This window comes from Anas acuta, chromosome 2, assembly GCF_963932015.1.
Source record: "Anas acuta chromosome 2, bAnaAcu1.1, whole genome shotgun sequence".
Lineage (NCBI taxonomy): Eukaryota > Metazoa > Chordata > Aves > Anseriformes > Anatidae > Anas > Anas acuta.
Genome location: NC_088980.1, coordinates 60,836,561 through 60,854,650, shown reverse-complemented (window position 1 = coordinate 60,854,650; position 18,090 = coordinate 60,836,561). Strand labels below are relative to the sequence as shown.

Here is an 18,090-nt window from a genome sequence, read left to right as displayed (position 1 = left end):
CAGCTCTGCCACCTACATTTGATGCTATACAGCATGGTTGGGCTGCACCTAGCTGGGAAGTGCTTTTTCAGAAAAAAAAAAGAAAGAAAAAAAAAACAAAAACGTTTTTTCATGGAAAGATTATATGGGAGTATGGGAGGATATGTGTACGCATTTCCTCAGGTAGAAGAAAGCCAAGCTTCTCCTCTACACTAAAATCTGAAAAGGTTTAGAGCCTATGCTTCTCTGTGGGGAAAAAAAAAAAAAAAAAAAAAAAAAAAAAAAAAAAAGTTTTATTTCATTATAGATCTTTCATTATAGAGCTACTATTCCAAAACCTGGCCACCAGGAAAGGGGGTTTGTACAAACTGGCTAGGAAAAGGCAATTAGCCTTTGCTACCTGAGCTGTAGCTAAAAGGGAAAGAAAATGCCTTTGGGTTTGTAAGACAGGATACAGAGCAACCACTGGCAAAGAATAAGTGGAGGGTTTGGGGATTGTTTTTTGTTTTTTCTTTCTTTTTTTGCACCCCCCCTCCCCCCCCACACACACCTCTGCTGGAAAATCATTAAATGTATGTTTTGGCCCACTATTTAAAGCCTTAAATGTTTGAGGCCCTAAGTAAGGAAAAGTGTCTCCTTCTAAAAAGGGGAAATCAGTGGTTTACACTATATAGGTGAATTTCAGTTAGCCTTGGTTTGCTTCAGATATTTTCTAAGCACTCAAACAATATGTGAGGCAATGACAAATACTACATGTAGGGGAATACAAATGTTCCTTCAAAGACACTTGTACAGTCACAGGAAAAAGTCAAAAGGCTTCTCCAAGCAGTATGTCCAAATGCACCGTAAAAATACTTGGGTTCGTCTGTTTGTTTGATTGTTTTAATTATAAATGAAATATGAAGTTAAACAAACAAAAAACTAACAACTTTGTATTTCAAAGCTTCTGCCCCTGAACCAGTGTTAGGGAACAGCACCATCCATGCAGACAGCCTCTGCTTAAGTGAAGATTTTTCAAGTCTAGCACTTAGCAGGATTCAGAAAAAGACAGTTCAAAGCCTGGACAAACTGTAACCTCAATAACTGAAGAACTGTCTTCACAATATTTCTCCTGAAAGCTAAAGACAGTTTTCAAACCCTTGTTTTTTAGACAAAGAGCAAATAGACATTATGTGCAGCAAATACTGAAAGGCAGGAACCCTCTGGGTAAGCAAAAACCAACATATGTGTGTGCTATTCTGCTTGGTCTTCTCCTGTCTGCAATACTGTCAAAAATCCAAGGTTTGGAGAAAAGTGTCTTGCCGTGTAAGGGACATCCATAGCATTCATAACATCAGTTCTTTGCCACAGGAGTGCAAAAGCTGTAGAATAGTGCTACAAACCGCATTTTATACAAATCAGAGCTTGAATACCATAGGGACAGGCTCAGCTCAGAAATAAACTTAATGTCTAGTTAAATAACTTTAGATACAAGTCCATCTCCTGTATTAAACATGTCACAGAGAAATATGAATGCAAAATCTCTGCTTTGCGAACCATTTCCACAATTAGCTCCACTTAGCTGCCCCAACATCCATTCTGACACCCCCTGACACATCCCCTTCTTGACATCCTCTGAGCACAATCCACTTTTTTCTTTCTGTGCACTTAGTCTAAAACAATACGGATCAAAGTTAGTTCAAATGTAGTACTACTATAATTAATCGAATATTTATTGTGGTATAATAAATGTAGAGCTTAGGGATATGGTTTAGTGGAGGACTGTTAGTGTTAGGTTAGAGGTTGGACTCGATGATCTTGAGATCTCTTCCAACCTAGAAATTCTGTGATTCTGTGATAATATAATATTTATTGTGCTATATTACACTTCAGTTTTTCATTCACAGTGTATGTCAATTTTCCCCTGGTTTATGTATGCATAAATCCACCACACCTGAACAGGACCTTGCACCCATGCATGGTTGCAGCCTGGCAGCTGAAGGGACTGTGCATGGGAGAGCACTCCCCAGAACAATCCAGCCATGACCACCTTTTTCCTTCCTGAACTGCTGCCAGTGCTTATGAAACCATGAGCTCAACCAGCACAGGCGTAGTTGGGCTGAAGCAAAGCAGCCTCCTCCCCTGCTACACTCTCCACAAGCAACTGGAGGCCACCAAAAAGGTGCAAGCCAATCTCAGTGGGTAAAAAGCTAAATTTATTACTGTACACATTAGCATGAGAGCCCCTCCATCTCCTCCTGTGTATGGGAGACCATGGGCAAGGCACAAGCATGGAGTGTGAGCTGTGCAGTGGACAAACCAGCAAGAGCAGGCACATGTCCCCACAGACACCTGTGCAAAGGCATCCAGAGCAGATAGATGAACAACATATGAACAATCAAAAATGTTGGGGGTAAAATAAAATAAAATAAAATAAAATAAAATAAAATAAAAAAGGGAACTCCTGACAGTCTGCATTATGCATGGCACCTCGTGGAAGTCAGGGAAATGCTGCTTCACCCCCTCTGAATCTGTTTGCATTTAAACCTGAGGAAACGTGGTGTCTACATGAAGTACTAAAATAAATGAGCAGAGAAGCAAAGCCAGTCAAAAACTAATCAAGCTCATGCTAAAAAGCTTGTTATGTGTGTATAAACATGGCTGTTGTCTTGCATGTAAATAAATAAGCTTTCACTGAAGTGAAATAACCAGGCCTTTAATATCACTTCCATTGACTTGGGCCCCTAAGCTGGGCAATTTTAGATCTACAAATAATGAAACAATTACCATCCTCATCTTACGGTATGCACAATAACTTTATTTTGATTCAAAGTAGGATTTAGGGCTGGAATTTCCCTGAGAGCTCATTCCTGCTAACACCATTAATTCAAGCAGTACGTAACATGAAATGTTTACATGTACTACAGTATTTTTTGCAATTGCAAGTAGCTCCTCACTCCATCTGTGAAATGCTGTTGTGTTGAAGGACTTGCCTGTTGTGTTGCAACACTCAAGGCAGAATCGACCACACAACAAGAAGGTACCTTCCACGCCAAGCTGAGACACGGGCACTGCTGCCAGCACTCAGTTCCCCGATGATGTGTTTGCTACAGTTCCTACTTTGTTTTTTGTGACCTGTTACCTTCCAGGACCACAGCCAAGCTCTAGTTAGTTTCTTAATAAATATGAAATTTAATTTGTACTCGTCCTAAAAATGCCCCAAACTCCACCTAATTCACCGCTGTTCTTTCACCACACAATTAAAGAAAAAAAAAAAAAACAAAAAACAAAAAAAAAAACTTTCCATTGCAACTTCTTGGCCTTTTTCAAACATGAAATATAGGCATGACTGTTGGATATACTTCGCCAATTTTGTCTAACAAATATTTACAATCAGACAATTAAGATTCTTCTGTAGGCTTGCAACTTTCCCATGTCAGTTTTATCTCAGACAACTTTAATATTGCCAGTAACATCAATAAATATAGAAACCAGTGAGTGCTATGTATTACTTCTATATTTTTATGACCCAAAATAAGATTTAAATGAAAACACTGGCTGATACTAGCAGCTACACATATTTAATCACTTTTCTTTAAAAGAAAACTGTAAGTTATTGGCTATTTAAGCAATCATGCAACTCAGTGGAGTGCAACTGATGAAGCCTGGCTTTCACTGCCACCTCTGCCATAGGACTCTGGGTATGTCATCTCACCTTGTTATGCTACACCATTTTAACATCTGCATCCAGAAAGGGCTGTATAAGCCTAGAATTAATTGTAGTTATTTATTCCTTTCACTCAGAACTTTCACGAAAAAAAGCTTTCATGAAGCAAAATGTCAGCATCTTCATGAGTATTTGAACAATCCTGATAACATTCAAAAGGGCTCAAGTTTCAAGATGATGCCAAAGAACAGAGAAGTGCATAAATTCTAGTACAGACCAACAAGCCAACTTGTGTTAGATTCTTATGAAGACTCATGGTGAAAGGTGCTATTCTTCTCACCTTGCACATTTTCAAACAGTTCACCAAGTGCCTTTATACCTTGAGGAAATGCACCTTTTTCCATTCTCATGATTGTTCTGCCATCATAACTGCACAATTTTGTGGTTTTCTTTTTTTTTTTCTTTTTTTTTTTTCCTGCTTTCTGCCATAGAAAGCAAAAGCATTTCCCATGTTCCAGAAAAATAGAAACTACAAGATATTCTGGAGCCTAGAGCCTATTGTAAATCATGCTCTATTTTGACCTGGCCAGTATATGTTTAAAAAATCTTCAAAATTGACTACATAATGTTTAAAATTTATAATCCATGTAAAATCTAAATAATCTATGAAGTCGATGTATAAACAAAAACAGCTATACAAATATTTTTATAATCTACAGCTAGAATCTCATGCCCAGTTTTTGGCCCAGGTCTGTAAATCTGTTTTACAGCCTTGCCACCTGCAGTGACATATCCTTTTCAGCCCACTGTGGCTGCAACCTACAGTCTCGACACAGCCGGTGAGCAAAGCCTGCAGCACACATGCTGCACAACAGTGTGAACTGGGCTCCTGGACCTCCGCCACGGGAAGCAAACTAGGGTTGGACTTGTTCCCATGTGTGCATTCAAGATTTACTTCTCTCAAAGACAGTCCCTGACCTTGACCATGACCTTTTAAATTTATGGTTTGGTAAGACGGAACTGAGGAATGAAAACACTCGAAACTCCTTAGCCTTTATACTTTCCACACCAGATGGCTGTTGCTGAGCGTCAGCATCGGCCCAGCTTTGCCATGTAACCGTGTCTGGGTACAAGAATTATATCTTATCAGAGATTGTGTGAAGGTTGGCTTTAACAGGTCCTGGCACTTTTTGCTCTGGTAATGCATTTTACTCATCTGGAACTCTTTCTCTGAGAAATCTAAAAGAATTATTCTTAGATGCTGCTCTCCCCCAGGCCTTTACCTCTTGAAAGCAGTAGCTACAAAGTGGTTCTCGCTAGGCATGCACCCAATGTTTTAGCTGGTAAAGCAAAACTGACCTGATTTTCAGGAAACCCTGTTGAAATCAGTGTGCCTCAGTCATCAGAAAACCATGGAGATGTACCATATATCTGAGTGTGAGATAACAGCAGGTTTCTAGAGGAATCCTCCTCCATTTTGAATCTGTAGTGGAGGTTTTAAGTTTTAATATTCAAGCCCCAAAGAATCCACTTTTCCACTTCTCTACACGAGTTTATCCCTGTCCCTCACAAAAGCCTCAATATGAAAGTATTTTTGCTGGCAGACAACTTCGGTAATGGAGTGGACAATTATTCAGTTCCAAAAGCAAATGGATATTAAATGCATGGACAAATTCGAGCTTTTTTCCTAGGACTAGCCTCAGTGTTTATGCTGCATCTGTTACCTTACCTTCCATAACAGCACAGCCAGCAACAGGAAGATGAGAATTCCCACCAGCAAACTGATGGCAATGATCCATCCGACAACATACCCACGAGGCTCCAGATTGTGTAGAGCCTCAAAGACCACCTACAAAGCAATTAGAAAAAGATATTTTTATGATTGGAACTTGCATTGTTTTCTCTTGTACTCATCTTATTAAATATATTGGATGGTGGCCTCACCGATCATATTTTGTCTGTCAAACAAATATGGAACGTGCCCTTAATTTCATGCTTTCTGTCTATTTTTTGCAGGGATTTAAAGCTTTCAAGTGGAATTTGAGTAGCCATGTGCTCAATTCAAAGGGTATCAGAGCCTTCTCCAAAACAACCCTTATTCTTCCAGCTCTTCTATCCCATTCCAGGCACTGAGTTTTTTCTGGTGCTGGGCCACCATAAGTGCACAAAGTTTTGCATGAAAAACAGCAAGCCCTGGAGTGGCAGGGATTGACTTGACACCTTGCAGGGTCTGCCTTAATTATCATAATTTTGGGGTTCCCAGCCCCACAAAATGCCCCAATGCTTCACATGAAACACTCATGTATGCTAAGCGTGTTAACTTTTTTCACAGAAAAATTAGGACAACTTGCATATATCCCTATTGAATATGTATAGTCCCTGCTGTGCTTCACAAGATGCATTGTAGGAAAGATAGAAGGGCACGTGTAATCATGAGTTCTTCTGCGAATGCAAAGAGCAGTCCCCTGCTGTTCTCTTCTCTCTTTTTGTACAGCATGTATGACAGGGAAACACATCCTACAAAGTGCTCTCCTTAACTGCCTGCTCTAAGAAGAAAATGGGAGCAGATTATACCAAATGTATACACTGTGTGAATTTCCAGTCTCTTGTTTCAATCAAAATCAGCTCCTCAGTGGAAAACTCAAAAAGAGTTCTCTTCAGTGTTGGCTATTTCTTTGTTAAATTTTGCAATTTAATATCCAACAAATGCAGAGAGGCAATCTTTTTTAAAGGTAGTACATGTTTGCTTTATCTGGCTTTGGTTTGATTTGCTTTGGAAGGTAACGTAGTGAGTTTTCCTCCCTCCTTCACAAACCTCATCTTTGCTAAATAACATCCAAACCCTTTCACAGATAGGAATCATTAAATCAATCTTTTAAACAAAACAAAACAAAAAAAAAATAGTTAAAAGCACATGAAAATCCAGGAGTTAGAGTCAGACACGGTTACGCAACCCCAAGTTGGAAGAGGCCGCAACAAGGCTCTGGGTTCTCCATCCTTGTAGGTTTCGAAGGTTCAGGCAAAGCCATGGGGATCCTGAGCTGCTGTGGGCAACAGTCCTGGTTTGAAGGGGAAATGGGAGAAGATGGCCCCTCAGAGGTCCTTCTAACAGACATTTCTCTGTTTCCATAAGCATACCCAGCTTCAGCAAACACCCACAAAAATTAAAGGCACAGGTGTGACAGAAACAAATGGATTGGGCTACATTTTGTCATGGTGCTCCCATAAAGAAGTACTCATAAAGATACTTCATCTCAGTTTCACAGACTAACATGGATTAAGACCACAACTTTCCTGGTGGAGGAATTTCAATATAGCTGATTCACATTCACTGTTTTTTCTGTCAATGTGATATTGTCAGATATATGATGACAACAAGAAATGAAAACAACAAATAGACAGGATTGCTACTATACATAGATAGCATTTTCCAAACATGTTGCTATAACCAGTACTGCAATGCTCAAAATAGCTCTCAAACATGGACCAGCTCTCTGAGAAAAAGAATCATTTTAGCATTTCATACATCAGCACAAAGCCTTTGTCAAGCTTTTTAAGATATCTTACTGAACAGAGAAAGTTTCCTAGGCAGCAGAGTCTCCATCAGAGCCAAGACATGTAAGGGAAATACCAGACAGAGAGACCAAAGACAAGTCTTGTGCCTTCTCCCTATTTCTGAGCCAGCTTGTAAAGATGATCTGATGTGGTAGTCCATTTGTCACGGAGGCTATGGTTAGCATCCATCTTGCAGAGACAAGTCAGATGACTATTTCTTAGATAATAAGGCAATAATGTTATTTTCCTTTAGGACACTAAAAGAAAAAACAAAAACAAAAACAAAACAAAACAAAAAAACAATAAACTTCTAACACATTAGGCACTGTCATCTTCAGTGAAAGGAGACCTTTTAAACAGTCACTGGATGCAAGATGAGGTGGTGTCTTCTCTCCACTACTTGGAGACTAAATGTTAACATAACACAACCTGTAGCACAGTAGACCTGTACCTTGTGCTGCCAAAAGAGACAGTAAGAGCTGGAATGAGCAAATCATACATCATCTCTATATCAAAAGCCCCACATCTGGGGTTTGAAGTGCACTGGCTAGAATAGCTTGGCTCTGTCTTATGCAGTCACAGATCAAGCTATCGTAACTGAGAGAGTAGAGAGTAACAACAGCTTCTTATCAGTTTGCCTTCTTGCAGTCTGGAACCAACTGACAGGCATGAAAAATACCTTGTTCATGGCTTTGTGGTTTGGAAAGGAGCAAAGATGTCATGCATTTTAATGTCCTTATCCCTCTCAAGCCATCAAAAACTGCCTGCATTAATATGCAGTCACAGCAATGACCTTTGCTGAAGAAGCAAACAAAACAAAGCAGCCAAAAAACACCCCAAAACCAAAAATGAACAAAACCAACCAACCAACCAAGCCCCAAACAAACCAGACTGGGAGCATCTGGTTTGTGTTCATCACACGTTGGAAGTGTCAGGGAAGAATCAGTACGAAAAGTGGTGGAAGGGAGGGAAGCAAGTCATCCTGGAGAGGAGGAGGTTGAAGGCAGAGAGGGTGATGTCACCAAAAAGAAATGCACAAGCCACTGCCTGGCATTGGATCTGTGGACCGTTGCACAGCCTCTGAAAGCAAGCCTTGGGCAAACTTGGCCTCCTCATCCCAGCCACTCCAGCAGCACAGCCCCTGTGGGGCAGACGACAGGGCAGGGAGCACAAGGCAGTGCCCAGCCCAGTGCACATCCCACAGCCATGACTTGTGGAGAAGATGGGAGTGATAACAGGGACTGATGCAGAAGATAAGGGGTTGTGTGTGAGAAAGCATCTGAGAGAGGGCAGTAGGGGCAGTAGCTGCCTGGTTTGGAGAAAGTACATGCAACAGCCATAAAATATGGAGTGGATTGTAGGCTTGTTTTCAGCCTCTGACCAAACATGAGGGAAAGGCCACAAAAAAACACAGTTGTCTTGACAATGTATGAGGAGTTTTAGTTTCATATTTATCATTTGCATTTCACGCTGTATTAGTGGGATCTGAAAGCAGGAAAGCCTGGGAGGCAGCTTAGACTGCCTTTTAGCTGTACATAGCTCAAGTGTTAATCAAGTTTTACACAATATAATTGCCCCGCTGTAAATTAATGGAGAACTGTACCCTACCAGCGACTTCTGAAAGGTTGAATGTGTATGGACAAGGGCATCTTCTACTGGTGCCAATCACTTGTTATATTCTGATAGTGAATAAATCAAAAAGGATCAGATATGTTTTTAGTGTCTTATTTCAGTAAAGTATGTAGGCAAGAGCTTTACAACCTAACTGATCAGGAAATCCACAAATACCTGAAGCTCATACTACGCTTAAGCCCTTAGCAGAATAGGAGCATGTTGTTGCACTGGGAGTCAGGAAGACAAGAAACATAACTCAGCAAAATTTGGTTAGAAATGAGTAATTGTAAAATGTTCCTTTCTCCCTCCTAAAAAGCATTTATTTTTTGCTTATCCACACTACTTGAATTTTATGTGTTTGTGTCATGAAGCCCAGCACCAGGAAAGGCCTGAGTTTATCAAAAACACTATTTTATTTCTGTGTTATCACCCAAAATATTTCTGGTGTTTCAAACCACGCTGCACTGCTGCCAGACTAGTCTATTCAAGTGCCATTATACTTGAGGGGACTTCCAGTAAAGATATAATTCTCACACACATCCATCCATATGTGTATATGCACATCATATCTATAGTATGTGTTATCTATAAATATTTACATTTACTAACAAAAAAGTTGGAAGCTCTTGAGGAATACAGACCTGAAGTATCCTTTCTACCTGTTTGTGTCTAACACCATGAAATTTTCTGTATGTTGTTTTTCTGTATAGTTCTGTTCCTTTACTCAACTCTGTGTTTCAACCTGCTAGACTGCACAGTTAAGACAAAACAATCTCTAAAGGGATTGTTACAGTAGCAGATGGAAAGGTAAAACAAGAAAACAAAAACCAAGCCCAGTGAAAACAAAAAGGCTACAAATAACCTGCTAGAAAGGGGGCTTCGCAGCTTCTGGAAAAGGCTCACATCTGGCTTCAGCCAGGCTAGGTAGGAGGAAGCTCTATCCATCTCAAAGGTAAGCTGGAGAGAACAGGTGCCTAAAATGCTCAGTACGTCTAAAAGGCAAGGGGGTGAGGGTAGTGGATTGGGATTGCTGAGAAGAAGAGGTATTTCCACGTGCTTTAAAAAAGGCTAGGATATCCCATCCAGGTTCAGGCAGAGTACCACAGCCTGCTCCTTCTGACCCCAACATGGGTAACAGGCCAATGGTAGGAGTCTTCCAAGTTCAGTCACAGGTAGACAGCTAAAGCTGCCTACCAGCTAATGCTTGGAAATATGCCTTTAAATCACTCTGCATATATATTTATGCATATAAAGACCTCTCAGAACACCCTGTAGTTCTTCATGCAATAAACTTTGATTTTATCGTTTTTTGTTTTTGCTGTTTTCTGTCAAATATATTTGCACATTGTCGCAAACATAAATCCTGAACAAAAAAATGCTTGCATGTGTTGCATTAATCATGGGGTGACTGGTCAGAAAATGAGAGAACAGTGAACATTACCCAGGAGGAGAGAACAGTTCAAAGGCTTAATGAAATGTACATGTGCTGAGCTTAAAACTAGACAGCTTAAATCAGCAGCAGGGAACCTGCAGCTTTTTAAAGGGCATTTTGCCGCAGGAACTGCGTGCATTTTAGTTGGGGCTCTCCCTTCATTTACTCAGCTTTGCATCCCTCACTTTGACATCAGACACTTGGAGGTATTTGCCAGGTTTGGACATAGCGAAGTCCAGTCTCTTCATCATCCCTTCACACCAGCATTCATAGAAGGCAGTCATTCTGCTTCAGAAGAGCACTCCTGCACAAATGCAGAGCACACAGGACGTGAACCCTTGGATCTGGTATTTGACCACTGTGGTCTCATGGAACTTATCATTGGTTTTGCCTCACATGCACAGAAGAAGAAAGCCAAACCTTCATGGAAACCCAAATGCTTAAGAAAAGAAAGCGTGTCTCCTGAACGTGTCATGCATCAGTTTCAGCCAATATACATGTACATGTATACTTGTGTTAATACAACTGTCATCACAAAGAGATATCTGTACTCTGTTCACCTTCATGTGACTTATCCAGTATGAGTTTAAGTAGTCTAATGTAAACAGAGAGAGAAAATAAATTATCCCAAATCACATCAAACCATATCCAAATCCACAGAAATTATTTCTGAATGTTTCATTTCAAAGACTGCCTGGTACCCAACTTACAGATATTTACATAAGCTTTTGCATCTCCCTTAAAAATAGGGTACTGGAGTTCATGACAATGCTGATATTTATATGGGTGGTCCTGCCACCACTGATACTTCTTAAACTAGCATTTCCTTCTATCATCCTTCTCATTTTGTCTTCTATATAGATATTTTGCACTCTGGTATTATACACTAAATTGTAAAAGTGCCCAGTGAAGTAAGGGCAGCTTGTTCTAAAGGACAGATTAAATAGGTTTAATAAGTCTATGTTTAGTTGTAGACAGCAGAGAGACCTTTTCAAATTTACCGTGATAAAGTGTTTCACTGTTACGGAACACTTTCATGAACAGACTCAAAGTAAATCTATGCACAATTGTTCAGAAGGAGCTACTATCCAAATGGATATGGTACAGCAGTCTGTGGTCAATGAAAAGAAAACATAACGGGATTTTAAAAAGGAAGGGAGGAATATGAACAAAGACATTTTCTCTCTCCTGTTTCTACTTCCAGTGGAATAGCTGTGGCTTGCAACAAGTATTGCTCCCTTCTGCATTCCACAAGAAAAAAGAGCAGGGAAAAAAATGAATACCTTGAGCCAAACCACATGTGTAAATTTTTTCCCTTAACATAACTGTATGCAAAACACACAGCAATAGAGAAGCCAATAGACGTATGGAAATAGCATAAAGGAGAAAGCAAATAGCACTCACATTAGAAAAGACTTTAAATTACAAATTGATGTTACATGGCTACAAGATCTCAAGCATGCTACTTTACAGCTTGGGCTTCCCAGGAACTAGGAGCAAGCTCTTGTGTGAAAATTCATCTAGCTTCCCAGCACATACAGCATACTTCATAATCATTGCAACTCAAGGCTTGATGAAAGGCTTTCCAGGAACAGGAAAAGGACAATGTTGTGGTTTTTATTTTTTTTCTTCCAAGCGTTAGATAACAACAACATACAGCAGAGCTTGCATACCTGGATAAAAGCATTTCTAAATATTGAACATTAAATAGCAATCCCACACATTTGACACTGCAGTTATCATTTTGACATTCCAAAATCATTTACAAATCAAAATATCTGGCAGAGACATCTTGGTTTCTCCTACTTCAACAGGTGTATGGGTATCACAGTCAAGTGTTAACTCAGTCATTAATGAAGTTTTGCCATAAATTTTCAAGATTGTGCTAGCTGCAGAACTAAAGAGATATCTAGCAATGCATTAGCAGCCAAGGCTGCAGGTCATTTATAAGGCACATTCCCAGGGAAGGCTAGATATATTTTTCAGGTCAGCTGCCAAGCCTATTTTTTTCAGTGTTCTTTAGAATGATCCAGAAACCTGACAAAAAAATAAATAAAACATAAAGGGAAAATGGGGTCCTGTCATATAAAAGACTTTTATTCCTCCCTGACAGTTCTAATAAAATCAAAGGTTAAAAAAAGAAATGTGAAAAAATCTAGGGTTGCAGACATGATGATGGTGAAAGTGGTCACTGTAGCAGTGTCTCTGATTTCAGACTGAACGTAGTAATATGCAGGCTCAATTCTTTCTTTGCCTTTGGTGTTTAAAATCCAGGGTCTCCTAGATGAGTGCTCTAATACTGCATGTTGGTTTCTTTCAAAAGTGGTTTGAACTCAGTATTCTCATACTAAAACCTCAACAGGACTCACTGAAATGAAGCCTATGAGAGAATGGTTGTATGAGTTGGTGGTGATGACAGTCACAGAGAGTAAGAGGATAACTGAGAGGTGGGACCTAGATTATGTTTCAAGAATACACAGTAAGAGGAAAAATTGAATTTGATCCTCGTGTGAGATAGAAATAGGAAATTGAACTTTAAAATTTCACCAGGCAAAGAGAAAGAGAAATTTGAGTATGGCCCTCTGTCTAATTTTCATGCATAAGCATTAGGCAACTTGGTAGTAGGAAACCAAACTCATCACTTTATTCTTCTTCACCATAAGAATCAATATGGCCCTGTAGAGCTTTACTTGCAGCCAAAACTACAAAGTGAATTCACCTTGAACTTCAATATTTCCCCTTCGATTTTCAATTGAGCTTCATGCAGATTAACACAAAATGCAGTATCAGGTTGTACATGAATTCCACCAGCTCAGCACAAAGGAACAGTTAAATGAATCTCTGCAAATTTAGCCCTCCTTGCCCATTTTCACAGCTCCCAAAATATCATTAACACTTCTAAATATTTTCTGTTGGCACATCTGAAAAAGCTTTGCTGGGGTTTTAAGACTCTAGTAGTTTTTCAGTAAAAATCTGAACTAGATTAAAGCAGATGTCAACCTCAGAGCAGGAAGTTAAACCTAATTTTGGCACAAATTCCTCACAGGCTATTACAATTTTGGCTAGTACAACACAGATTCTCTTACCCCATGTAACATCATTCACAATATCATGGTTATCACAGTGAACAAAACCACAGAGGTAAGGTTAGCTGCACTGTTAGTCTATCCAGACAAAATCTGGGCTCTCTCACTGGCTAGCCAAGCCCATGCCCAGATGCAAATTCCAGTTTGCATAGTGCTGTTAATGATACCCAGCCCACTGGAATCAGAAAACCTTTCTCTTCTGGCTCATTTACTTACTGGCTTTTCTTCTGGACTCCCATTGGGCACCTCTACAACCCTGAGGTCAGGGTCCACCTGCACCCTTGCCCTTGTGACAAACTGAATGACTGATGAACTGTCCTGAAAAGAAAGAACAAAAAGAACTGCATTTGGGGTGGGGTGGAGGGGACCATCAAGAGACCTCAAAAGAAAAACATCAAACATTTTCCAGTGTGATAAATACATAGAGATAACATGCAGCATAGGTGGAGTTGAGAGTTAAGTACAGTTATAGACAGCAAAGCACATTATGTGAGGTTGGAATAAAATGAGGTATATTGGACTTTAAACATAAAATTCATATTTGAACTTTAAACACATCATACATATTTGGCTGTTGTTTTTTTGTTTGTTTGTTTCCCATTTTTACCACAAAAGCAAAAGACAGAACATTGCCAATTACTACAGACAAGTTCAATATTAACCACCAAACAAAAGTTCTATTTGTTTTTCAAATGAACAGGAAAAACATACATGAAAGCTGGGATAGACTCAAATATAACCCAAGATGAAAACTACTTAATTATTTGAATTTCTGCACTGCAAATACCTTAAATATTCAATGTATATCTCCCCATATTAATATATGTTTCGCTTATATTTTACTCATTGAATTTTAGCAGACACATTCAAAAAATATTTTAATTCATAGGTTAGTCATTCAAATGCTGTTCACCCTGGGGAGGGTAAATGATAGGTAGCAAATGGCATGTGTTGGTGATACTGATCCAAAAAACATGGGTAAGCTTTGTATGTCTTTTAAAGGTGGAATGAATTCTTGCTATTCCTAGGACTGAACTCCCCAGAAGCACATTTTCCACGCTACATGCTAACAAATACCTGAAACTTCTCGCCTTTCTTCTATCTTCTGCTTTCAAATATGAACAAAAATCAGAAGACATGGTTGGTTTCAGCTGGAAAAACTCAGAGCTATGTATTGCTTTAGAAATTGCTCTCTAATAAGGAGTCCCTCCAATGCTTTTAATCTAGCTGCTATCAAAGACAGGTTTACTTTCGTAGGTTCATATTATCAGCTTTCTCCTCTGATTCTCTTGTATGCTAATAATCTCACAACATCTTGCCATAACTACATATTCAGCATTTTTCTAAGTATAGGAAAACAGGGCCAATGTAGTACATCACTAGAAATTTTAAAGATTTGCTATTTCATTCAGTGGCTTCACAGAAGACAGGAATCAACTTGCAACCATTTGTTTCTTGTCACAAACATCAAGCTCAGCATTAATATGGTTATGATGCATCTTCTTTGAATAATAATCATTTGAAGTAAAAAAATTACAAAAAAAATGCCACATCGCTGTTTACACAGAGGGAATGATAGATAGTTTGTCACAGTTTACATGCACTTAGTCTACTTCTCGTTTTTCAGAATGATAACTTTCAGAAATCAATTCAACTTTCAGAATTCCCTAGCCTTAACACCATGCATACAATTAAGGACCTCATTTGTTGTTTCTCAATGTATAAATTTCTGAACTTAATTTATTTCTGTATAATGGGTAATGGCTAAGAACTAGGATTAACACCTCCATGCACACTGTTGATAAATAGATCTGTATTCTTTGACACTGTGATATTTTTTTTTATAACACACTAGTAAACAGAAAGAAGAATACACATCTCGAGTCTGCTGATGCACATAAGCATACTTGAGTTGGTATTTAAGACAAACAATGAAGGAAGCACATACCTTCTTCAGTATTTCTGTGTTCAGCAGCGTGTAAATACTTATATCACAAGACTCTGCTTTTGCTAGTGAACTTAAGTTGCAGTGTATAATCAAGCAGGACCTCCCTGGTCTTTCACAGTCCTACAGAAAATATGGAAAAAGCTGTTAGGCAAAGGAGAAAATCACTGAAAACTGTGTGACTGCAAACACTCCGGCTGACTGGACTCAATGGTCCTTGTGGGTCCCTTCACACTCGGAATATTCTATGATTCTATGACTAAAAGAGGCATGGTAAGCTGCTAAAACCTAGGTCTCCTGCATTGAAATTGCAGCAGCTTTCAAGATTGAAGACAGCTAGGTATCAAAACCTGCATGAAAGCAAGGCAGATTAATTGCAGCATCTAAGATCCAAGGCAGGCTCTGAGCATGGCACAGGGCCCTGCAGTCCCACCTGCCTTCAGCAAAGTATGGGTAACCAGAGCCCTTGTTCCAGTTGCACTCTGCCACTTCAGATACCTCCCCTTCCTTCTATCTATTTAAAAATCAGATAATTAAAATCACTAGATATCCCAAACATAACTAGGTATCCCCCCACATCAGTATTAGCTTACACACAGCAGCTGCTCTAGTCAACTTAATGCTAGAGTTCTTCATGCTGATCTTTGCAAAACCTTTTGTAATATGCACTGTATGTTTAAATTTGTCATGGGTGGACTTACCAATACTTTTCTGCCAGACTTTGTGAAAAAAGCAAATATTGTGTGGAAAATATTTTCATTCTCTTGAGGAACAACACAAGGACTGCGGTTTCTGTGAAAAGAGCAGTTTCCTTTGTCCTGACCAACCTGCAAGCACAATTATACTCTCAATTATTATTCTGAATTACAATAAAAGACACAAGAAGATAGGATTAACCTGTACAAAGAAGGCACCTACATCTGAGTTGGATGTCTGCACTCATATTAAGAGGCAAAAAAAGACAAGCTACATACCAATTTTAAGTCAGTTGTGTTACCCTGTGTGCTAATTTTCTTTTAACTGTATTATTTCATGCTTTGGCCATCTTGACATTTTCATAGTTATTATCAGAACACGTGAGCAAAATGAAATCTTTGTGTAAATGCACAATCCTGGACACCACATCTGTTCTCCTACCTTCAGCATAAATAGTACAGAAATAATGAAAAAAATATGCATCTTTAGCTTATTTACTTGTCTAAAAAAACAGATGAAGCTAACAAAGTGTACCAAGGTTTGATAAAATGATCTTCAATCAAGATAACCTTGCACTAGAAAATCCTTCTTACATTTTTCTGCTTATTAATATTCACTGAAGAAAATCTATTGGAATTTAATACAATTTATGACAACAAAGTATCAGCAGATTTCCCCTGTCCCCTATCCTTCAAAGCTGTGAGGAAGAGTTTTTCTCAGAAACCACCAAGTAATATTCTTGCGTATCTTGCTGTTAATGTCCCTACATCCTCTACTCTGAGGATGAAAACTTCTGTCTTACTTAAATCATAAATGTTTGAAAGAGGGGAAAAAAAAGTTGCTACAGTTATGAAATTACTGCGTGCTCTGCATCCAATTGCACATTAGCAGTTTTTAGCTGAGTTAGCCAAGGTGTTGCCAAAAAATAAACACAGATTTATCTAGATTTTAAATGCGATCTTCCAGACAAGTGATGGCTATGTCTCTCGGTAGGATGTAGCTTTTCTGCTTCACTGGTCCCCAGACTCTTCAGAATTTGTTCTTTGAAGTACGTATTAACAACCTGTCTTTACACAATCTGTTCTTACATTCCCATTAGATACAGACACAAGTAGCTACCCAACATTTACAGTCTTCTTGGGATCAACTGAAAATTAAGACTATGATGTTCTCTACTTGTTCAGATCATCTGGAATGAGTTTTCTTTATTTATTGTATCTAAGAGATACGCAAAGCACACTGACATTTATTTTCTTTGAACTTTCACATGGGAATTAGATCCAGATCTACCAGAAGGTTTATGTTAAATCAAGAACAGCAAAGAGTCAAGATCTATTCAGTACCTGCTCTTTCTTCCTGAAAGTTTGAATTACCAGACAGTTGGACAGATGTCATAAGATTCATGCAAGAGATATAGAGAGAACAGTATGAGCTTCTGCACTATCCCAGCTTTTGGCGTGCTTTCTAAATAGTCTTTCTGTACATTCTGTATAAACACAGTGTAAGAACAAGCTAAAGTAGAAATATCTCAGAAGACTGAAAGGAAATATCTGGCATGAAGCAACGTAAATCTGTTCCCCTCTCCTCTAAATGATTAGATTTTCTAAAACTGAACCTTGGACACACCTCATCCTTTTCAAAACTCTTTAGCTGTAACAGAGAAAGCCACCCCCAGGGGACTAAAACTGAATATAGAAATGCCCTTCCCTCTTTGCCGACTATGCAGAAATCCTGTGCAAGGCAGCTATTAAATTCAGCATCTTGGTCTGTGTCAGGAGGGGCACATGCAGGATCAAGTACCTCCTATCACCTGTGCTGTTCTGCAGCAGAGCAGTGGCTTGCTGACAGCCTGTTTTAGCAGCCAAAGGTAGAGACCGCTTCTTATATGAAGAAGGTAGACACTACTATCTGGTTAGCAGAATTTGGGTGAATTCCGCCAGGCAGCAATTTCATATTCAGGTGCAATCTGTTTATCTGCAACCAATCAGGATATGTTGACAGCCAGTGGGCAGGAAAAGATGTAATGCAGCTGAGAAGCTCTCAGGTTCTTTAGGCACTCTTAGAAATGCCAGGGCCACAGAGCTAGGAAAAAGATAACAAAAGCCTTAGAAATGTGTGGATCATGCTGAAGTAGGAT

General features: G+C 39.2%; 1 protein-coding gene across 4 annotated transcripts in view; it reads right to left on the bottom strand.

Annotated features, from left to right (window-relative positions):
* The window catches only part of ITGA9 (integrin subunit alpha 9), a 223,383-nt gene that overhangs the window by 15,964 nt on the left and 189,329 nt on the right, over positions 1–18,090 (bottom strand). The window contains exons 24-27 of one of the 4 annotated variants that reach the window (XM_068675024.1): positions 15,959–16,084; positions 15,261–15,380; positions 13,529–13,630; positions 5,355–5,474 (exon numbers count right to left, since the gene is read on the bottom strand). In XM_068675024.1, coding sequence (XP_068531125.1) covers positions 5,355–5,474; positions 13,529–13,630; positions 15,261–15,380; positions 15,959–16,084 — 468 coding nt within the window. The other 3 variants (XM_068675026.1, XM_068675027.1, XM_068675025.1) reach the window with 3 other exon arrangements.